This window comes from Dendrobium catenatum, unplaced genomic scaffold (genome assembly GCF_001605985.2).
Source record: "Dendrobium catenatum unplaced genomic scaffold, ASM160598v2 fragScaff_scaffold_1490, whole genome shotgun sequence".
Lineage (NCBI taxonomy): Eukaryota > Viridiplantae > Streptophyta > Magnoliopsida > Asparagales > Orchidaceae > Dendrobium > Dendrobium catenatum.
The window spans coordinates 399,592-424,669 of record NW_021319952.1 but is presented as its reverse complement, the minus strand read 5'-3'; the positions used below and the strand labels follow the sequence as shown (position 1 = coordinate 424,669).

The 25,078-nt window shown below is 36.7% G+C and overlaps 1 protein-coding gene across 3 annotated transcripts in view; it reads right to left on the bottom strand.

Annotated features, from left to right (window-relative positions):
• LOC110108395 overlaps positions 1 to 20,981 on the bottom strand; it is an 89,276-nt gene extending 68,295 nt beyond the window's left edge. For all 3 annotated transcript variants that reach the window (XR_003702864.1, XR_003702863.1, XM_020839024.2), the window contains exons 1-5: positions 20,500 to 20,981; positions 7,322 to 7,419; positions 7,203 to 7,248; positions 3,957 to 4,039; positions 3,713 to 3,777 (exon numbers count right to left, since the gene is read on the bottom strand). Coding sequence is in view for 1 of the 3 variants with exons in the window: in XM_020839024.2 (XP_020694683.1) it covers positions 3,713 to 3,777; positions 3,957 to 4,039; positions 7,203 to 7,248; positions 7,322 to 7,419; positions 20,500 to 20,880 (673 nt within the window). In the remaining 2 variants the exon portion in view is untranslated. The remainder of the gene's footprint in view (positions 1 to 3,712; positions 3,778 to 3,956; positions 4,040 to 7,202; positions 7,249 to 7,321; positions 7,420 to 20,499) is intronic.
• Positions 20,982 to 25,078: the final 4,097 nt, after the last annotated feature.

Genomic DNA, 25,078 nt, shown 5'->3' with positions numbered 1-25,078 from the left:
CCTGCCACAACAACCCATGCCACATCCGCCAGCTCTACCTTTCCCCTCCCCTCCTTCCTTTCTTTCCTAATCTCATTTACGGAAAGAATTGAATACTTTCCGAATTTAGATCATCTTAACTTTGGAAATAACTCAAATATCAAATTCAAATTAAATTGAATTTGAAACCCTTTCCTAAAAGAAGATCGATTTAATTTGGAAACTCCCCAATCCCCTTTGCCTCCAAAATTTCAAATCTTCCTAATTACTTTCTTTTTCCACCAAACCTCATTTGGAAAGCCTTGATGTCAATTAATTAATTCAAATTTGAATTTTGAAATCTTTCCAAAATTAGAAGTCAATTTTTGGAAAGTTTTCAAATCAAATCCAAATTAATTTCTCATTGGATGGGACTTAAATTCCCCTCCCTAATTTTGAGGTTCCCAATTAAGCACGCATTTAACACCTTTCCAAACCCTTCCCTTCATCTCCATTCCGCTGGCCCCTCTTTCCCTTTTCCCTCTCTCTCCACTTTAATTCTCATTCTCCTAATCACATCAATCAAAACCTCTCAATTAGGAAAAGATTACCTTTTCCCCTCCCATTAGTTTGAATTCAAAATTCAAACCCTAGTTCTCTCATAATTGAGCCCGAAATTTAATTTCCAATTTATGAGAGAGTCAATTATAGCCCCACCCGTCCCTTCCAAAGCCTCTTCCTCAAATTTCTTCCCTTTGGGACTTTTCTAATTGCTATCTAAGGTTTACTGCAAACCTATCTTATTGTCCTGCACCACCAAGAGGCCTTCCTTGCTGTCCAAAGACCTCCCGGACGTTACAATCACTGTCCAGATTTTTTGGAGGCTATTTGGTTGCTGTCCAGAACTAATCCAGGTGTCGAACTGCTGTCGTGACCTTCATTATTGCTGTCTACAGCGTCCATAGCTGCTGTTAAGCCGTCTTGGAGACTTCCTATGGCTGCCCTGATGTCCAAACAGTCTCCAATCGCCATCTTGAAGGCTCCCTGATCTGAAGGCATTGTCCATCCTTCCTCAAGCATACAATCGGTCACACCGGAGCATAATAACTCTACTTTGGGTAAACTCTACCCCCCAACTCATTTATCTTCTTAAATTACTTCTCCAACGTGGTTATACTTTGATTCAGAAAGCTCATGTCAAGCTCTTCATCGCTAAAGCTTAGAGAACTAAAGAGTTGAGTGAGAGACTCGTGCATAGTGCCTAATCTCATTGTTAGTTTAGAGATTTACGTTGAAAATCATTCATGTATGTAATGTTAGATTAATTGATTGTTTTATGATCTTAACTCCTATGCATGTAATTTAGCCTAAGCTTGTTTTACTGCTTTTTGTATTTTACCTTGTCGTTTAAAATCGATATAAAGGATATAATTATTGTAACTCCTAGAATTAAGCGTGCAACTTCCTTAATCTAGTCATTCTTGCATGTACGTTCTACATCAAGGTTCCAACCAAGAGTATGAGATGAAATAGTCATATCACCCAAGAGGGGAACTCGCCTTAAGGGAAAGTGATCTCAGGAAAGCTAGCTTGTGCCAGCTCATAGATCCACGACCACTATTCCCCAATGGGCTCGCAGCATGAAGATCCTTATGGATAGGTACCTATCACCATACTCAACAAATCTCAACAGATGACCATCACCACTCAAAGCCCTAGAGGTCACTCACCTCAATAAGGATCACCCATTGACCGCTAACATCCCCGATTCAATTATAAGAATAACACACCTCAAAGGTCCCTCAACTCAGTAGGAGACACTCATCCATAACAAATATCCATAGTCAACACCACTTAACTATCCTAACATCCCCGATCCAACAACAAGAACATAACTCAAAAGACTTCGCTACAACCTAGGCTAAGTCAAGCCTCAATTCATTCCAATTTTCATCCAAGGGGACTCACCTCTCGCACCCAAAGGTTTAGCATTTTATTTTTTATCAGTAATGTCATATCTTATATTTTTTTATGTCTCCATGTAGACCTCCTTTTAGCCCTCTTAACTCTATAAATAAAATGTGAAAATGTATGCTTTAGACCTTTTTGCCTTGATACTTGCTTTGAGAATTGCTGATAGATTCTAGAACTCTCCCTTAACTCTCCATACTCGCTCAAACCTAGCCTAATTTTCTAACTCTAACTCATCAATCTCCTGCTAGTAAAATTGTGTGTCATCAATGAACAAATTTGAATTCCATATCCTCGAAAGTGCGCTGAGCATAGATTGATATAAATGAACAAAAGACATATACACCTTCAAAAGCAACAAAACCCCAAGTGGTCAATGAAGCTAGAGAACTGAACCTACACCACTCACAGTGACTTGATAGAAATGGATGACAAGCTTGCTAAGATGTTCCAAGATGCGATAGGGTAGATGCAAAGGTACATTTTGAAGGAGAGTATTTTAGAAGGACCATCTGACTTGGAAGTTTGTCAGAAAAGGGAGGAAACGAAAGAACTCACCTCAACGCTCAATGCAAATCATACTTGTAGCCACTCCATTGATAAGAAGTACAACCCTCCACCTCAAAGAGTGCAAAGGAGAGAATGTAGCCAACCAACATATTCTATAGCGAGATCACTCAGACAAGACCGTTTCCCAACTTCAAGAAGCCCAAACTACAATAACAACAATGAAGGACAAACCCCATCGACATTTCACGTATTTTGAGTCAACGACATCTTTGCTCAATGTTGCCGGCACTTTTAGGCACTTTTAAGTTTCAACTATACTTTATTACCTTCAAGGGGTCCTCTCTTTGGAGGTTCTCTCACCTACCACTAGGTATAATCATAGGTAGTTTAACGAAAGTTTCATGGAAAATGTTGTAGATGCAATATTTGGTTCAAGAATATTCAGCATCCATGTAAGAATTGCATTGTCACTGGTTGAGTATTTCATGCAATCCGATAAGGAAATAAATCCATGACACCAAAGGAGCTAATTAGTATTGTTTAGTTTAATTGAAGAAGAAATATTTGAAATAGTATAGGAAGCCATAGGTGAACACCACAGAGAGAAAGAATAGAAAAGTAGAAGAACTTAGACAATTATAGAAATAGGAGGTGGAAGAACAGAGTAAACAAAGTATGCAGATCAATGGCTATGAAAGCACCCACATGCGTGCATTTAGCATGGAAGGAAGAAACTGAGCATGGCAGCCAAGGAACATGGGGTGAATGGACAAGGTAGGTGCAGTATGAAGGTGCTAGCACATTGAGTGCGAAAACAGCTAAGTGAGGTGCAATGAGACAAGAAATAGTGATTAAATTACCCAAAGAGTATCACAGTACTGATTATTTGTCAATTAATTTCTTCACTCATAAAACAAGTAAGGATGGTCAAACTAGCATGGTTAGCAATGAATGGCATAGAAATTAAGTTGGAATGAAGAAGGATAAAATAACGTAACCATGCATACATTTTGTTTGAATCATTGCATGATGGTAAAATGATTTTCAAAAAGAAAATTATAATACAATCAACAAACATACTACGAAGGCCCCATTTCTTTTTTTCCTTCAATAAAGCTAGCATCATCAAAAAGTACATTATTTACTGAACCAACAAATAATTTAAAAAGGTATGCATAGAAAACAAATCCCAAAATAATGAACCAGCTTAAAATAAAAATTGCCCAAAAAATAGTTTGTTGCACTTGTATATAATAGTTCTAAAAAATACTGCCTGTGCGAAATTCGATTATGTCCTCCTCAGAATAACAAAAACCTCCCCTCGCAGTATAGCAAAACCTGCAAGTGGAAGAAATTAACATCAAGACTGAATAGACTGCATCATTAGTCCGCATAAAGAAAACAGGGCTCTATACACTAAACTGAAACTGTTAAAATATGATCTACTGTTTCCTTGCTATTAAAAAGAAAATTCAAATATTTGAAGCAGTAAACTGGACCACAACAGTTATCTTTACCCACTAACTACAAGATGCATATGGATTTTGGCAAGCGCATATGCGGCTGAAGGAATGATAGCCTCAACTTCATCATCATTTACCTTCAAAATCATAAAAAGAAATTCATTATGACAAAATAAAAGAGCCTGAGCACTTTAATATTTCAATTGTATAGAAGGCATTATAAAACTACATGATCAGAACTGTGTAATAAAAGACCTGGAGACGAAGCAAATGAAGCAAGGTATGGTAAAGCATCCTTGGAGATCAGCTCATCCATTACTCTTTTTTTTGGTATATTTATTTCATTGGGCTTAAAATATTTCAACAATTATATAGAGTCATTTACGTTATTTTTTATTTTTACGACTTCATATTTACTTTTCTTAGTTCTGTCATCATTTTAGTCGTGCCATTATGTTTGTTAATAATTTTCATCTTTTTGTCATTATTTTGCTAGCAAGATTGATGGGAATCAAAAGTAAAAAAATTGACTACTGGAATTCCTATTAGTTATGAGTTCTTTGAGAGAGAAAGAGAAAGAAAATGAAAGCATGGGAGAGTTAGAGAGAGATCGGCAAGAGAAACCAAAAAGAAGGGAAGAAAAATCGAGGAGAGAGGCAAAGCGATTGTTGTATTAATCATCAATAATGTATGCAAGGTACAAGCATCCCATTATTTATAGATAGATTTTCATCATTTTAGGAAATAATAAAAAAAGACTTGTGATCATAAAGATTTTACCAAATTTGAAATTATAAATCATTCAATTTTGGGCATTTCTTTCATAATATGCCCTCAAAATAGACGATATTTTCATCTTTATTTCCTTCTTATTTTATGACTTGTAATTGCCCCATATATTTCCATCTTTATTTCCCGCATTCACAGTCTTGTTGTGCCTTCAATCCCAATACCATAGCCTCGTGCACCTCTATTTGTAACCCTATTACATCGCAAAACTGCAACTCTGGTTCACCTTTGCCCAGTGAAAGACTAACATTAGAAGAAGATACGTCTCCTCTCTCTTCTTCTTTCCTCCCTATGGCACAGGAAGAAACATTGCAAAGTTGATGAAAGATCTCAGCTACACTCGTCATCGGTTAGTAAACTCACCCCCAGAAAGAAGACCCGATGAACATCACCATCTCCACAAATGGCCTCAACATGCAGACTCAAGCTTACTAGAGCACCCTCTCACCCTATTTATTGGTAGGAGGTTATGAAACATCGCGTCAAAATCCATAAATGAAAAAAATGATTAATTAAATAAAAAACGCATCAAAGGGACACATGAGAAAAAATTTGCCACCTACCACCATGCGGTAATCGATGTTCATCTCTCAAAATATTTATTGCTCCATACAAATAGGATCGACATCGCCCTGGCAAAGCAGAGATCACATCGTCAACAATAAAATGCCTCAGCCACTGTTGGTTGACTCCGCCCTTTGTGATAAGCTCCGCAATGAGTAGCACACGAGTCCCCAATAGATGGCGAGTCTTATGTACCCCAACACTATAAGTGACTGCAGAACTCATGCCACTATAAGGTATGCCCCCTCTTTTGTGATAAGCTCCGTAAAAGTAGTGTGTGACTTGTCTCTAATTCGGCAAACGATGGCAACAAATAACCCTGATGGGTGGCTCCCTCTATCATGAACGTGACAAGCTCCGTAACACAGGCAAAGCCTGAATCATCTCACTAGGTGAGTCTTGAAGGTTATCCCCAAGAAGACCAAGAGTATGGCATAAGGCATGGCCCATCATAGGTGACTTTGCATGCAAACAATGCATCACACAACCACTGAGTTGGGAAGATCTAACTTACATCACAAAGAAAGAAAGATCAAAGCCTCAACTCTTCTTGAAGGCTCAACATGTACAAGGTTGGTATGCAAAAACTAACTAACATCGTCACCCAAGTACAAAAAAGTATTAAAATAAAGCAATCAAATGATAAAAGAATTCTTTTTATATGTATCTTTCTATAGGGTATTATATTAGAAATATCATGACATTACAAAATTAAGATCAATAAGACTTACTTATCAGTCGCACTCGCACTCTCACTACCTTCCTCGCAGTCACTCTCAAGAAATTCTAGGAAATAAATAGTTTGACATAGCACAGTGTTAGACCTGTCCAGCAGACAAGCACCGCCTATTGAGGCAGAATAGTTATGCCTTCATAGGCAAAATAGGCGTCTGCCTATTTAATTGGGCGGGGCACATCAGCATTGAAGAGGAAATTAAAGGGAGAATTAGCGGAAAATTCAAATTAAGGGGGTTGTTTGGATAATTTACTAATTTTTTACTGCTTCAAGTAAGATAGTAAACCTAGGGTTAGGGATAGCTTGTGTTTTGCTTAAATTTGGAGAATTCTTATGTTTGTTTGGGCTCAAGCCACCGGCTAGAGATTGGGAGAGCCGAATCCTCCTTTCCAATTTAGGATCCATTATATCTTGCTACATTTATTCCACCTATTATCAATAAAAAAGAGTTTATCTCCTGTTTTTCCACGTCTTTGTTAGCATTTACTTTTGGTGGATTGCTGAAATTCAATTTCAGCCAAGGTGTTCTTCTATTTCTATAAGCATTTCCTATCACACAACTGCCATGATGACAATGATGTTGGTCATGACAATAATAGTGATTTTGTCCTAGGATATCAATAGAGCCAACAATTGCAATTTGTAGGAGATTGCGATGGAACAATTGGCAGTTGAGTTGAGACGTTGAAAAACCATGCGATGGAACAATTGGCAGTTGAGTTGAGACGTTGAAAAACCATTTAATGATTGAACGCTAAGAAATTAAAGGAGATTATTTTTTAATATTTGCAAAACAGATATCATAATGGTAGGTAGAAATCATGTTTTTTTCGGATCTGGTCATAACAGGAATCATGGGATCTTTGAAAATTGGTCAACTGAACCACATGATTTGTATGTTCATACAAAACCATCAAACCGGAGCACACACAGAAACAGATGGTCAAGAGGATACTGTCAGGCTATTAGTAAATAAAAACCAATTGTTAACAAACCAACAACAATTTATTTTTCTTCTCTAATCATGGGAACCATGGATAATTTAAGTTATAGTAAAATAATGTTGTAATGATTGGTATGTTTGCTTATCATAATCAACTTCAATAAACTATCAATAGAGAATTCATGTATGCGGGACCAAATTTAAACTGAATCAGAGCTGAAAGTGGTAAGTAAAAATAAAATAAAAGAAAAAACATAAGGACACATACAGCTGACCATCCATTAAAATTTGTACTCCTCAAGATCTGCACTGGCCTGCGATAGAGACATTAAGTTTAATAGGAAACAAATATTTCTAATAATGCAGTTAATAGAAGGCACAACTCACGTATCAACTGGGCAAAGCAGCATGCATTCATATCCTTGAAAACTTTGGAATACTCTCCTTATAACACATTCTAAGGGCAAGTTGTTTTTAGCATCAACCTGCATACAATTAATACAACTGTTAATTTTAGAAGAAAAGTTACAAATATGATGCCAAAGAGAAAGGAATGCTTTAATCACTACTAAATATAAAATAAAATACATCAAACTATTGTATTGAATTATATCATTCATCAAATTGCATAAGAATGCTCCAGTATTGCCTGACTGCAGTACCATAAACGGCGTTAGAATGTGTCATATGATACCTATTTTTCCAGAGATTCCTATGGACAGCAAATTCATATCATAGGCATGTTAGAAGTGAATTGAAAGTATTAATTAGGGGAATGATCATAAACGGCGTTCTTTCTCAAAATCTGCCGTAGTTTATAGCCAAAACCAGAGTTAAATGGTGAGGCCTGTGCCCTTTAGTCAAATGAAGATATGACTATTTGCTCTTAGGATTTCAATTAATGTAATGAAAGAAGGGGTGCAGGACAACAACACCACACACCTGCATGGTTGATTATGTTAAAACCCTTGAACCTAAAAGCCTATCTAACATTTTGATAATCACAAATATTATTTGTGGTGTTGTTTTTTGGCTAAATAATATTTTATATCTCCAGATTTTCTACTTATACTAATACTTACAAATATAAATTAGATGAAGGCCAATACAAAACTGAACATACGAATACAATGAAAATCACATGTTGAAGAAAGTACACTCGGCCTAAGCTTAAGAAAAAAGAGTGTTCAAAATCTAAAGCCATCAAGCTAAAACAACACTGATAAAAAATTCAAAATTTGTATTAATTATATAATAATTATTTTTCAACCACCCACCAATAAAACTCACCCATATGGTCCCTCCACTCCATGTAAACTCTTACTACATGCAAACCAAAAAAACTGTATAAATAAAACAAAAGCAAACCTTTTAAGTGACGTAGGATAAAATAACTTAGTTGAAGTTTTTAGATTTAAACATATACATTATATATTTTTAAACATATATTTTAATTAATTTTTTAATAATGTAAATAATATTTATTTTTTATTAATTGTATTTCTATTTATTAATTGTAAATAATCTAGCATGAATGATTTATAGAATCAAATTTATTATCTAAATTTAACATATAATTTATAATTGTAAATTTTATCAAAATATATAATATAAATTAACAATATTTTATATTAAACTTACAAGTTTATAGGTTAACTAAATTTCTTTTTTAATCACAAATTTATATTATTGCATGATTATTACTTTCTTATTTTATCATTCATTTTTATTTAAATAACAACAACATCAAGCCTTTATCCCACTATGTGGGGTCGGCTACATGAATCCTTTTTTCTCCATTGTGTCCTATTAAAGGTCAAATTCTCATTTAAATCTAATAAAGAAAGGTCATTCCTAATATTTTTTAACCAAGTCTTTTTAGGTCTGTCTCTATTTCTATCACATAACAAGCCCGATGCATTCCTCCACTTCAACCATCCAACTTGAATTTTGTTGATAATATCCCCATCTATTTCACCATCACTTTGAACAATTGATCCAAGATATCTAAAACGTGTACTCTTATTAATGACTTGATTGCCCAAAGTCACAATCCCTTCAGTAGGTCTATTACTACTAAAATTACACTCTATATATTCCGTTTTAGATCTACTCAAGCGAAAACCTTTAGTCTATAATGTTGACCTCCATAATTTAAGTTTACTTTCAACTCCCTCTCTAGTCTTATCAACAAGAAGAATATCATCAGCAAAAAGCATACACCAAGGTACATCCTCTTGCAAATGTCTAGTGAGAACATCCATGACTAAAGCAAAAAGATATGGGCTTAAGGCTGATCCTTGATGTAACCCAACCGAAATAGGGAAATACTTGGTCAAACCACCTTGTGTTTGAACACAAGTAATAGCTCCTGCATACATATCTTTAATGATTTGAATATAAGCATTATTAACTCCTTTCTTTTCAAAAACTCTCCATAGCACTTCTCTTGGAACTTTTTCATATGCTTTTTCTAAATCACTAAATATCATATGTAGATCCTCCTTATTTTCTCTATATTTCTCCATCAAACCTCTTAATAAATGTATGGCTTCCATAGTCGACCTACCCGGCATGAATCCAATTTGATTTTGAGAAACATTAGTATCACGCCGCAACATATGCTCCATAACTCGCTCTCATAGTTTTAAAGCATGACACATTAACTTAATTCCTCTATAATTCACGCAATCTTGTGCATCACCTTTATTTTTAAAAATAGGAATCAACACACTCATTCTCCACTCATCTGGCATCTTTTTAGTCTTCAAAAATATATTAAAAAGTTTAGTAAGCCACGAAATTCCTTCATCTCCTAAGCATTTCCACACCTCTATTGGAATATCATCAGGTCCAATAGCTTTTCCACCCTTCATTTTCTTTAAAACCTCTCTAACTTCGGTTTTACTAATACGCCGATAAAAACATAAATCTTTATTTTCATTTAGGGTGCTAAGGTCACTATAGTCAATCTTATTTTTCATAATTTTCATTAAAAAGTTTAGCAAAATATCTCATCCACCTTTGTTGAATATCATCTTCTAAGAAAAGTATTTTTTGTTCTTCATCCTTAATACACTTCATTTGAACTAAATCATTACTACTTCTATCTCTTTGTTTGCTTAACTTATACATATATCTTTCTCTCTCTTTAGTATCTAATCTATTATATAAATCACTAAAAGCTAAGGTCTTTGCATCGCATATTGCTTTCTTAGATTCCTTACGAGCCTCTTTATAACTTTCCCAATTATCAGAATTTTTAAAATTAAACAAATTTTTATAACAAATCTTCTTATTCTTAATCTTTTCTTGCACATTTGAATTATACCACCAACTATTTTTACTATTATGAGCTTTTCACTAGTCACTTTTTCTCACATAACATTAGCATCCTTATACACAGATAAAATCTTAAGATCTAAAATCTTACTCTCAAAAATATTTTTGTTAAGATTTTTTAAATGAATCCATCTATTCCTAGAATATCGTTTTACTTTATTTTTATTATCTGTCATTTTATCTTAAAGTCCAAAACTAATAATCGATGTTGGGTACATAAATTTTCACTCGAAATAATTTTACAATCTTTGCAATCTAAACAATCTAATTTTTTTTATAAGAAAATAGTCAATCTGGATTGTACTATATCCATTTTTATAAGTGATGAGATACTCATTTCTTTTCTTAAATAAGGTATTAGCAATTGAAAAATCATAAGCTAAATAAAAATCTAATATGGTCTTGCCGCCTTCATTTATTGTTCCAAAACCATAGCCACCATGAATGTTTTTAAAATCATCTACCTCTCTACCAACATGTCCATTTAAATCTCTTTCAATAAAAAATCTTTCTTCTAGAGGTATCTTTTGTAATAATTTTCTAAGTCATTTCAAAAATTTAATTTAAAACTCATATTCAAACCTACTTGAGAAGCATAAGTACTTATAATATTAACAATTTTATCATCAACAATAATCTTTAAAGCTATAATTTTATCTACAATCCTATTAATTTTTATTACATTATCCTTCAAACTCTTATCTATAATAACACCTACACCATTTCAACTACGACTCATACCTGAATACCAAAGTTTAAATCCTAAACTATCAATTTCCTTAGCCTTCTCTCCAACCAATTTAGTTTCCTGAATGCACAAAATATTTATCTTCCTATGAATCATAATATCTATTAATTCTATTAATTTTCCTGTAAGGAAAACCTATTTTCCAAGTTACTATCCTAATTTTAATTTCATGGACTAGCTTCTGTGCCCAAATCCGTCATTGATGTGGGAACCCTTGCCTATTTAACACTACACCCGGGCGCTAGTGCAGCGGCCCTTGCACACTTGTCACTGTATTCAGGCCATACAGCGCGTCGCTTCTAGGGGACGCCCTAGCATTAACACAATTTTTTAAAAGATTCATGTCATTATTATTCGACAAATTTTACACTGGCTGTCGACTACCTAACACAACCCCCCACTTTTCTCATTCAGGACTTGAGACCTGGCAACGGTAGTGTTGATTCATTTTTATTTAAATGATCTTAATATTTATTACATCATCCACTTCAACATCGGTCGAGCCATTGAACCTTGAATATCTCTTTTTTTCGATTTGATGTCTATTCCACTTTTCACAACATTGATTTTTAGAACATTTCATATTTTTAGATGGTTTTGAATAACCCATGGAACGAACCCTATTTGCTTCGAGGTAACTCTGTCGTTCAGGGAATCCCAAAATCCAGATATGTGAACACTCCACCTTTGAGATGGAATGATACATATTTGAATAAAAAAAAAACTATAAATGTTTTAGACATTTCTTTTAGAGTTCTTTCAGTGTTTTGATAAGAGCTTGTTTTAAGAGGATAAATCAAACTTGTCTAAGGATTTATCATAGGACTTGATGAAATTCACCTAATTGAGTGAGGTGAATTTTAGGAGGAAGAGGCTTCTAAAGTACAAAGAGGCTTCTAAAGGACACCCACAAGCTTACGTCCTAATTGTCATGAAAGGGAAAATCATTTGTATCAGCTAAGTGATAAAATTTCAATGTACTGAACGATATTAGATATCTATATTTATAAATATTCCTGTCTCACCCCATCAACTCCCTCACCTGATTAATTGTCCATGAAGAAATTAAAAGAGAGAAAGAAGATAGAGGAGAGAGAAAAACATTTGGATCATATGTGTTAGTCATTCCTATTACAGATTTATTCTATTCGATGTAAGTAACTAATCTCTTACTTTTATTTTCAATGATTTTGATTTCTACAAATTTCATATGTGTTAGTCATAAGCTCCAGTTATATTTCAATTCTTTCAATAATTATTGCTCTGACACTATTTTGTCACACTCCATGATCTATATTGAAAAAATTACATCTTTCTTGCATATTAACCATTTAATTAGAGCTTACCAATGAATAGCGAAAAAATATATATAATTGCATTTTGTCTAGAACTGTATGTAGAAAAATTATACATGTTGTTTGAAATCTCATATCATAGAATCATTATCTTTTCCTAAATATATGTAAAATCACGTAATGAGAATAAAGCCCAGCAAGTAACTAAAATCTTACAATTTAAATCATTGCAAGATAAAAGAAAATAATATGCTATAAATTATATAAAAATATATATGCATTAATGTTTATACTAATTATATGTATCAATTCATTTTTTTATATTTCATCACATCTCAATCCATTACAAAATCAATCACAGTATTAGTAACAATTAACAATATTAATGCTAGTAATAATATTAGCATCATGATCAATAATATTAAATAGTATTAATGACAATAAATAATGTTAGTGTTAGTCATAATATCAGTACAGTGTTCGTAGCAGCGTCGGTATCAGTATTTAGATATTCAATAAGTATATCTAAGGGTATCTTGTTCCTGCGCTTATGACTCTCAATCAATCATCCCTACCTCTCAATCAATGTACTCCTTATAACTCCCCTTCAATCATGTGAATCAATTGCCCCAACTCTTTATAACTATTAATCAATCTCTAGCTATTTATGACTTCCAATCAGTGAATATGAATTAATAGGTTATCACATGAAGTCATCATATCATATATCTGACATCATTCAGTATTTCATTTAAAATATAATAAAATCATATCATATTACTCAAAATGATCAAATCTATAACATATATAAACTTGCATAGTAAAAGCTTATGAAATCATGAGATAATGTATTAATGGCAAATTTAGAAGAGATAAAATTCGTAAAAATTAAAATCATTCAAAACAGAAGTAAAAAATTAATCACAACGAATAGAACAAAATATGTGATAGAAATGGCTGATAAATATGATTCAAAAATCTCTCTCCTCTCTCTTCTTTGCCACTTTCAATTTCTTCATGGCCAATCAACCAAGTGAGGAAGTCAGTGGGGTGACACAAGGACATATATATATATATATATATATATATATGTCCTTGTGTCACCCCACTGACTTCCTCACTTGGTTGATTGGCCATGAAGAAATTAAACTCAACGACACCAAATTCAACTCAATCCGAGTTCAAATGAGTCCAAATCAAGGACCCGAGGCGATGTTGGAAAGGATACCAAATGGTTTCCAAACATGACATGCGTATAGTCGAATCGAGCAACTCGACAAGACGAATCCAACGAGCCCAAGATTACCAAATTTTGATATCATTAAGACCTTCAAATGGCTGATGAATGGTTCATGATCAAGGGATTCAATATCGGTCGTCCATCTAAAACACTCCACATTTGCCCTTGATCCTTCTCCTATTTACAGGTCATGCCATCCACAAAATACTATAAATATCCCCTCATTTCTCTTAAGAGGGGGACCCAAGAAAGAAGAAGAAGAGAAGAGTAGGAGGGAAGAAACTCCTCGACCACCGCCGGGATTCTGCCCAACTTCCACGGGACGTCGGAATTTTGCCAGACTTCCGCGAGACGCCGGAATTCCGCCCGACTTCCAAGTGATGTCGGAATTCTGCCCGACTTCCAAGTGACGCCAGAATTCCGCCCAACTTTCCAATAACGTCGGAACTCTGCCCGACGCACAAGTGACGTCGGAATTTTGTCCAAGTGACACCAGAATTCTATCTAATCTCCAAGTGACTCTAGAATTCTATCCGACGCCCAAGTGACGCCAGAGTTCTGCCCGACACTCGTGACGCTAGAATTCTACTTGACGGACCTCCGCTCGTCACTAGATTTCTACCTGACACCGGACTTCTGCCCGTTGTTGGATTTTCGTCGGACATCTATCCAATGTTGGATTTCTATCCATTACTGGACTTCTATCTGACGTCGTCCTTCTATCCTCCGTTATTAGACAACGGTCCTTTCGACCTCCGTCGCCCGTCGATAAAGATTCTCCTGACTTACGTCGACCACCGACTACAGTCCTTCCGACCTCTGTCGCTCGCCGACTACGATCCTCCTGACTTATGTCGCCCACCGACTACAGTCCTTCCAACCTCCGTCGCCCACCAACTACGGTCCTCCTAACTTACGTCACCCACCGACTACAGTCCTTCCGACTTCCGTTGCCCGCCGACTATGGTCCTCCTAACTTACGTCATCCATCAACTATAGTCCTTCCGACTTACGTCGCCCATCGACTGCGGTCTTTCCGACCAAACGAACATGTCAACAGTGACTCTTTGTATTACCACTATATAGTGTACTCTATAAGAAGGGCCGCATTTGTAATCAACTTCAAATACTAGTGGATTCATTCAAACTGGGCTAGGTCCTGTGGTTTTTTCCCCTTTCAAGGGTTCCATGTAAAAATCTTGGTGTCTCCTATAAATGCAATACCTCTCTTTTTATCTGTATGTTGGATCTTCATACAACTTTAAGACATTAAACTTTATATTTCTCTACCGCCGTGAATACTCCAGGACGTAGCATTTGGCGGCGTCTGTGGGAACGTGGTTCCGACTAGGGGCAATTTTGGGAATCAGATCATTGGGAAATTTTATGGGAATCAGATCCAGACTAGGGGCAACCTTGACTACAATTTTAGTCAAGAAGATCCCTCCAAGACTATCAAAACCAAGACGATATAAAAGGAAACTCTCAGTAAATGCAAAGATACTTCCAATTAATTATAAGCTTTATACAATCCATATTTGGACTTCTACTCCTTCGGCAAGGTCTTAATCGTGACCTCAAAAAGGCAGTAACTGTCTAAAGATAGATTATTCTTCATCTTTGATTCGGGATATACATGGTGTTCGCCCCCTCCCAATCAAGGCAAAATCGATCCCAGGGGGATCCGATTCGACCTCTTCCACAAAGGTTAACATCATCGGAAGGTTAATGTCATCAAGAAAAGTGCTCTGACATACAACCTCGAATAGATCTTACATCCTTGGTGGATTTTCCCGACCTTTTCCATACAGGTTAACGTCGTCGAGCAAAGGCTTCGACATACAACCTCGGATAGGTCTTACATCATTGATGGATTCTCTCGAACTCTTCCACACGGGTTAATTTCATCGATTAGGGCTCTGATATACAACCTCTGATAGGTTTCACATCCTTAGTGGATTCTCTCGACCTCTTCCACACAGGTTAATGTCATCGAGCAAAGTGCTCTGAAATATAACCTCGGATAGGTCTTACATCCTTGGTGGATTCTCCCGACCTCTTTCATACAAGTTAACATCGTCGAGTAAAGGCTCCGACATACAATCTCGGATAGGTCTTATATCATTGGTGGGTTCTCTTGACCTATTCCACACAGGTTAACATCATCGAGCAGTGCTCTAACATACAACCTCGGATAGCTTTCACATCCTTGGTGGATTCTCTCGACTTCTTCCGCACAGGTTAATGTCATCAAGTAGGGCTCTAACAAACAACCTCAGATAGGTCTCACATCCTTGGTAGATTTTTTTGACCTCTTCCATATAGATTAATGTCATCGAGCAAAGGCTCTGACATACAACGTCAGATAAGGTCATATATCCTTGATGGATTCTCTCAACCTCTTTCATAGAGATCAACATAATCGAGCAGTGCTCTTAGTGAACAACATTCTCTCTATAAAGATTCCATGAAAGTAAGTGGTTGATAAATTCATCACTCATATAAAGACTTCAATAGTCTAAAATACCCTCACAAAAATATGGGGGCAATATATCAAAGCATATCTCAAATATGCATAAACAAATCAATTTCCTCTGAGGGACAAATTTTTAACTTCATATATAATGGAGTTACATAAATCCAATATCAACATTCATGTGTACATTAATTCTCATTAGAAGCTGAAATTAAAAGTACATCCGCATCAAATGTACAAGTTACAATCATCAAATAACTTCAAAAAGATCAAATATCTTTAGCAGATTATATTGACCTCTTCTCTACTGCACATTAAAGCATCTCCTACAACTTCTTCTTCAAAGAAAAAAATATCTAATGTCTGCACATATCAATATGGATGCATATTGGCTTAGCAAAATGCAACTTGACATCCACGATCATTGGCCCTTCCTATGATATTTGCAGGCGGTCATTTACTTCAGCCATCATCGGATTGTCACTCAACTGCTACTTGTAGCGCACCTTCGAACTCTCTCCTTCAGCTCTCCACTCGGTCGTTGACTGAAAACAAACTTCCGCTCGATCGTCCATCGTCGACGAACTTCACTCAAACAGCGTCGAAATTCTACCCGTCTACTCATCACTTCTGGTTCTCCTCCAAGACACTATAACCGCTAGATCTTCTCAAATCAGTCTCGCATACAAGTAGCAATTAATCTTTTCTGTCAATAATTATCTATTAAGAAGATAGTCTCTCATCGTAACTTCTTCTATACAAGAAAGGGGCACTGAAGCTTGATAGGGGAATGTCACCTATCTCCGATAGTGGAATACCTCTAATATAAGAAGAAGAATGCAAGAGAAGAACAAGGAGAAAAAATTCTAACTTTAACACACAAAGAGGGGCCCTGAATTTTAGTAGGGGATGCCGCCTATAACAAACAGGGGAATGTCTCCAATGTAAGAAAGTTAGAATGAGGGAAGAAAAAGTAAAGAAATGGCTGCAAAAAGTCTAACTTCTGTATAAGAGGAGGGGCGTCAATTTTAGTAGGGAAAGTCACCTACGAAAAACAACGGAATGCCTCAACTGTAAGAAGATTGACAAAGAAAAAGATGGTGGAAGGAGAAAAAATTTTCTTCTACACTGAAGAGGGGCACCGATTTAAGTAGGAAAAGTCACCTACGAAAAAAAGAGGAAGGCCTCTAGAGCAAGAAGAAAAATATGAGGGAAAGAAGAGAAAATTCTAACTTATATACAACAGGAGTGACGCCGATTGAAGTTGGGAAAGTCACCTACGAAAAACAGCGGAATGCCTCCACTGTAAGAAAACCAGAAAGAGAGAAAGAAGAGAAAATTCTAACTTTTGAATAAGAGGAGGGGTGCCGATTTAAGTAGGGAAAGTCACCTACGAAAAACAGCGGAATGCCTCCACTGTAAGAAAGCTAGAATGAGAGAAAGAAGATAAAATTATAACTTCTGTACAAGAGGAGGAGCTCCGATTTAAGTAGGGAAAGTCACCTACGAAAAACAGCGGAATGCCTCCACTCTAAAAAAGTCAGAAGGAGAAAAAGAGGAAAGGAGCAAATTCTCCCTTAGCCCAAGGGGGTATTTATAAGAGAAATTTGGAAGAAAATAAGCTTCAGAATCTTTTTTGAATTTTTTATAAAAAAATAATAATTCAGCAGGGCCCCGCAAAAAAAATAATAATTTTTGTGAGGGGAGGCTGAACTCGCCGCCCCAATTTAAAAATTAAAAAAAAATGTAAAATCGCCCCCCCCCCTCAAGGGGACGCTTCACGCGCCCCTTCAACCTGCGCGTCAGCACGGGCTCACTGGTGGCGGCTGGTGGCGGCGCTTGACGGCAGGGGTGGCCGGCCGATTCGGCCGCCCACTCTTGTCTGGGCTCAATTTGTTGCTCTAACGGTTCAAATCTGACAATTTTGGGGTCCCCAAACAAATTTTTCGATGTTCCGGATTAAATTTTGATATTTTCGGAGCTCAATGGGACCTCTATGATCAAGTTTGAGCAAGTTTTTAATTTTTTGAACGAATTTTTTGCGATTCGACCAATATAAAATATTGATACAAATTTTTTCGGACTTCTAAAGCTTCGACGTTCGAAAATAGGGGGGCAACTAATATGTCATCAAAAAAACATCTGGATCGGGCATGAATCTCGAGTTAAAAATCAAGTTGGAAACTTCAAAAATTAAATTTGGGATCATCTAAACTTCAATTTCAATAAACTTATAGCCGAACTGATCGTCTCGGAAATATGAACCCAACAATACCAAATTCAACTCAATCCAAGTCCAAATGAGACCAAATCAAGGACCTGAAGCGCTGTTGGAATGTTTGAACCACAATTTCGGTTACCAAACGGTTTCCAAACATGACATGCGTATAGTCGAACTGAGCGACTTGACGAGACGAATCCAACAAGCTCAAGATTGTCGAATTTCGATATCATTAAGACCTTCAAATGGCTGACGAATGGTTCATGATCAAGGGATTCAATATCGGCCATCCATCCAAAACACTCCACATTTGCCCTTGATCCTCCTCCTATTTACGGGTCATGCCATCCACAAAATACTATAAATATCCCCTCATTTCTCTTGAGAGGGGGACCCAAGCAAGAAGAAGAAGAGAAAAATAAGAGAAGAGTAGGAGGGAAGAAACTCCTTGACCACCTTCGGGATTCTGTCCGACTTCCACGGGACGTCAGAATTCTGTCAGACTTCCGTGAGATGTTGGAATTCCGCCCGACTTCCAAGTGATGCCGGAATTCCGCCCGACTTCTAAGTGACGTAGGAATTCCGCCCAACTTCCAAGTGACGCCAGAATTCAGCCCAACTTTCCAAAGACGCTGGAACTCTGCCCGAAACCTAAGTGACGTCGGAATTCTGCCCAAGTGACACCATAATTCTATCTAATCTCCAAGTGACTCTGGAGTTCTGTCTGATGCCCAAGTGACACTGGAGTTCTATCTGATGCCCAAGTGACGCTGGAATTCTACCCGGTGGACCTCCGCTCGTCGCCAGATTTCTACCTGACACCAGACTTCTGCCTGTTGTTGGATTTTCATCGGACATCTATCTGATGTTGGATTTCTATCCATTGATGGACTTCTATTTGACGTCGTCCTTCTAACCTCTGTAGTTAGACAACGGTCCTTCCGACCTCCGTCGCCCACCAACTACGGTTCTCCTAACTTACGTCGCCCACCTACTATAGTCCTTCCGACCTCCGTCGCCCGTCGACTACGGTCCTCCTGACTTACGTCACCCACCGACTATAATTCTTCCGACTTCCATCGCCCGCCGACTACGGTCCTCTTGACTTACGTCGCCCACCGACAATAGTCCTTCCGACTTACGTCTCCCATCGACTACGGTCCTTCTGACCAAACAAACACGTCAACAGTGACTCTTTGTATTCTAACTATGTAGTGTACTCTATAAGATGTATATTAAGCTAAGGCCTTCCCCCAAAGAAGGGCCTCATTTGCAATCAACTGCAAATACTAGTGGATTCATTCAAACTGGGCTAGGCCCCGTAGTTTTTCCCCCTTTACAGGGGTTTTCCACGTAAAAATCTTAGTATCTCCTATAAATGCAATACCCTCTCTTTTTATATGTATGTGAGTTGGATTTTCGTACAATGCTAAGACGTTAAACTTTATATTTCTCTACTGCCGCGAATATTCTAGGACGCAACATATATATATAATGTTCATGGCCTAGCGTCGAAGCACTCATCAGATCAGCACTAAAGCGCTTTACTTCAAAAATTTTATGCTTTTCAAATAAAGTTATTTCACATATATGGGTTATTAGTTATTACAAAGGATGTCTTACCCAAACCTCTTTCCTTGGCATGTAGTCTAAGGGCTGAAAATCCTAAGACACGGGTTCCAGTTGCAAACCGCTAGCACATCCTCTTTCTACTCTTTGGTAGACTAGGAGATTAAAATAATTTCTCAATTTCCCCATAGAATCCGTATTTCTCTTCAGATAAATATTTCCTGCCAGTTAGACAGTTATTTTGCACCCTAATTCCAGATCAGTGCCTTTGAACAGATAGAACCCCCAGTATCAAATTGATAGGGGTCTTCCAGCTGGTAGTTTGTCTGGTGATTTCCAATCACCGTAGGCACTAGGGATGGCTGTGGAGAGTGTAGCCTTCAGGAACCCCATCCAGCTTCCATAAACTAGTAATTAGAATAAGAACAAATAGTAATAGAAGACCAGGTGGAATGATAAGCTCACTGCTCTTTGATTCGCGCTATTTACATTCCTATTCTTCTAATATTTTCATTTATTCAACCATATTGCTTCATAATAAAGCATTTTCTATACAAAATCGATGGTACGACTTCACCAATCACACACAATCATACTTAAATTGTTAGATCTTTCTTAAACAGCGGAATTGAAATAGATTTCAGTAGAGAGAAAAATAGGATAGGGCTACTTAAAATGGTGGTTATTCGTTTGTTGGAGTCCAAGAGGACCCTGCCGTGATCATCGAGCACGAATCCTGCAGGCGGCTTAGGGAGAGGCGAGAGATGGCTACTTCGTAGGCCTGCCTCCGGAGCCTCAAACTCGAAGTCCACGTCAGCTCCATCAATATGAGACTTCTCTGGTGCTTTCCGCTTTCTCGGCTTCTTCTTCATAGGTTTATCTGCTTCCTGCTGCTGCCTGGCGGCGAAGATACATGGGAAGCACTGGCTTCTCTTCACGAAAACGACCGACAGGACTCGGATTGGTGATATGGCTTGGGAGGCGTACGGATAAGGATACTTCTGCTGCGGGCAGCGAGAAGAGCAGGAGGGGACGGAGATGCTCATTATTTGCATCTCACTGAAGGAAAGTTGACATAGAAGCTGGCGGGTGGACAAGTGGAGCTTCAGCGGTCATGCTCGCACATTGAGTCGGGATTAGTGTGCGGATGATGAGAGTAACATACTAATGCTTGTGAAAGGATAAGAGTCTATTGCAGAAAATTTTTTCTCTCAGTGATAATTTTTTTTTTTAGGAAAAGTAGGGCAGAGTCCAAATTTCATTAATGAAAAAGGTTAGATACATGTGTAAAAGAAGAAAAAAGAATAAAATTGTGAGAAAGAGCTGCAAGGGCAGCAAGAAAAAGGAGCACTAAGAGTGCCAAAAATTACACATGTTGAAAGAGCGATAACAAAAAGAAGCAGACACGAGGAAACAGATCCTCAGCGAAACCAGCTTGGGAGGCGATATACATCAACCAAGTAGCCAAAAAAACACCCATAGTAGATGGGGTTGCACCTTATGCGGGTTCAGGAAAATAAGAAAATCATCCTCAAGAAGGCACAAACCCCCGGTTGCCAAAAATGTCGTCAAATAGGAAAATGTTGCAAAATTCGCCTTTAGGGGGGAGGATGGATTCTGCACATCATCGCCTTCTGCCAAAAAAGCCAGCATAAACAAAAACTGGAATGAATGCCACTATTCAAAGAAATAGAGCAAAAGAACAACCTTGCCGGGAAGCCAAAAAGACTAGCATAAAAAACTACATAAGTGCCATGTATTTCCATCCTTTTTCCATTTTTTAAGTTTAATAGCAATCACCTTTTTAATCAGAGCTTGAATGGTCGTGACACTTTTGAAACAATTGATAAATTTCCCTCATTTCTCTCCCTCCAAATGATGTAAACAGCATCCCAAAGGGTTAGCAATTTAAAATACAAACTTCCATAACCAGAATTGTCCCTATCAACCAGGAATTCAGTAATCTGACTTAAATTAGGCCTCATAAGAAAAGAATTTAAGGATGGAAGCAGTCTAGTAATGATGCAGAAAGTATAGTCACACTCAAAAAATAGATGGGAAACACTTTCCGGGCTAGAGTGGCAGAAAATGCACTGTGGATCCACATCAATATTCCTCTTATGCGAGGCATCAGAAGTTTTCAACCCACCAACAAAACACAGCCAAGCATAAATAGAAAATCTTAAAGCAAAATGTTTATGCCATACCAAATTACTCCATAAGGCCTCACCATCTTATTTGTGATAATCTTGGATAAAGTTACCAAAATTATAAGTGCTACCAGAACCCCATGATAGGCATTTGCCCCGACCACAATAAAAAATAGGAATAGAGCAAATTAGGGTATGAATGTTAGCAGAATAATTAGCCAGAATATTCCATTCATCATACTCGTACATAGTATCCAACCGCGCATTATCAAGGAAGAGAGAAGTTAGGGAATGATGATAGGGAAGCTCTTGTATGCATAGGCCATTACACCAGTGGTCCCACTTTAAGCTAATGGGGCAGTTATCAGTGATTTTGAATATAAGATTTTATTTAGCTATCATACCAGTATTACGAATGCTTTTCCAGATAGCCGAAGATGACATGGGGGGAGGTTTCCAAGGGGAGCAGTAATTGGATAGATACCAAGTTGAAAGTGGAGATTGCCAATTATAAATTCTGAGAATTAGGGAACAGTCGTAAGCATATCGAATAGCTTGAAAAATAGGAATTACAAGATCTCCCTTGTTCTTTGGTTTACACGTCTTAGCCCTAGAGACCAGATGAAGCTTTCTAACCTCAATATCACCAAAAAATAGGAGTTTAGCAGAAAGCTTAGCAATTTGCTTGTAGCAAGTTTTAGGTAAAATTGTCCCGCGAATTCAATAGGCAATAGTATTTCATATGGTGAACCTCAAAAATTGTAGCCTACCTGCAAAAGAGAGAGACTTTGCTTTCCAACCTGAAAGCTTGTTAGTTATAACATCAAGAAGGGGAGAGAAATGGGAGATAAGAATTCTTTTGATGGAAATGGGAATGCCCAAGTAAGTGAAGGTAGTGCAAAGATTCTGGATATGGAGGGTATCATAAATTTCTTTGATGTAAGGAGAGCTCACTTGCATGATGATAAAACTCTTATCCGGGTTTACTCTCAGGCCAGAAGAGCTAGTAAACTTAAAAAGAATGTCATTCAGAAATTGACAATTCGATGGGTAGCCTTTCCAAAAAATTATGACATCATCTGCATAAAGGAGATGCGAGATTTTAAAACCATTTATACTGGCTGAAGAATATTGTCCTCATCTAAATTATCAAATTGGAAGGATAAGGCATCCATAGCAATGCATAACAAATAAGGACTGAGGTGGCACCCCTGGCGCAGCCCAACCAAAGTGGGAATGAAACCCTCCAGATGACCGTCCATACATATAGAGAAATGCACAATAGATATGCAAGCTTTATCCCATTGAATAAATAAAGGAGGAATCCCCTTCTGAGCCATTCTTTGTAGTAAAAATTCTCTCGAAAGAGAATCAAAAGCCTTCTTGATGTCCAACTTGGCACACATATAAGGTACTTTAGTACACTTCTTAAAGAAACCCAATATTTTCGAGGCTAAAATGACATTATCCGTAGAAATCCGATGAGAAATGAAGCCAGCCTGAGCCTGATTAATAATGAGAGGCATAATGCACTTGAGTCTAGTGGCAAGAATTTTGGATATAATTTTATACATGGTATTACAAAGGGAAATAGGCCTGAAATAAGAAATAGAATTAACATGAGAAGACTTAGGAATAAAAAAAATAGCAGTAGATAAAATTAAATTAAATATTTTAAAGTTTGTTGTTCATTATTTTTATTAAAATATAAAATTTATATTTAAAAATGTATTAATATATTTAAGTTATATATGAAGTTCAATTTTAACAATTTGATCAATACATTTTACATAATATATCATTATATAATTGAAAAATGCTCTCTTATATATTTCCTTTTGGAAATATTAAAAATGAATTTTAATTAAAAATAATTATCGACATATGTGTTTGCACCTCTTTTTTTTATTGTGCATGTATATTTGCAAGGCGATACATTTCCTTCTATATTACCCCATTTCAAATCATCTCTTTTCAATAGTATCACATCGCCTCCATCCAAAACTTCTTCAAATTCCCTTTCCCTATCCATGAGATAAAAGAAGAGGAAGTCAAAGAGGATGAAGATGAGGGTAAAAATTGAAAAAAATAGAGAGGAGAAAGATAGGAGGAGATGAATAAAAGAGAGCATGGGAGATTCTCGTGAAATAATCTTCATGTGACAAGTCATGAAAAGAGGTCCAAAAGAAAGAAAGAAATAAAACCAACTTAAATTGACCCAGTCCATGAATAAGATCCATGAAACCCCTCCATATTTAACCAGTGATAAAATTTATTTATTTTTTTATGGGCACATCAGCACTCCCAAAGGAATATTATTATGATGGTTTATTACATCTTAGGTAATACCTAAGAATAATCTCGATTAGAGACATTTTACTTTTGTTTAAAAATCTTTCAATATGGTTTATCAAGGAAAAATATTTTCATCTCAATAGGAGAAACCTCACATTGGAAGGCTAAATCGGACCACGAGGAGGAGGGCGAATCATTGTATCCTAATGGGCGGTCACCTTTCAATGAACGAGGGCCTATGAAATGGCATCAAAGTAATGTATCAAGAAATGAATGGGCTTAAGTGGGGTCATGGAACAACTAAGGAATATCTATCAAGTCCGATCTTATAATCCTATTTATTTTTAAAATATTTTTTTTAAATGAAAAAAATAACACATAACACAACATAACACAAAATATTAAGATACAAATATGAAAGTCGTCATTCAGAAAAAAAATATAATCTATGAACAACATGTTGCTTCCCCTTTTTACATCACAAAAAGGAGGAAACAACAACAAAAATAGGAAACTATAAACAACAAAAAAGTATAGAAGTAAACAACTATCACAAAATAGAATAAACTAAACAAGGAGGGACCCTGATCAGGTGTAGGTGGGGTAGGTGATGGTTGGAAGTACTAGTGGAGAGAGGCAAATTAGTTTTTTACCTAAGTCATGTCCTGGTCATGATGCTGCTACTACTGGACTACATAGTGATCAAAGCAAGTTAAATCATTTTCATGTTGCTGGAGTTGCCCTACTATTTAGGAATCAAAGTGAACCTCCCACTGATTAAACCTATAGACAAGCAAATCAAACTAAG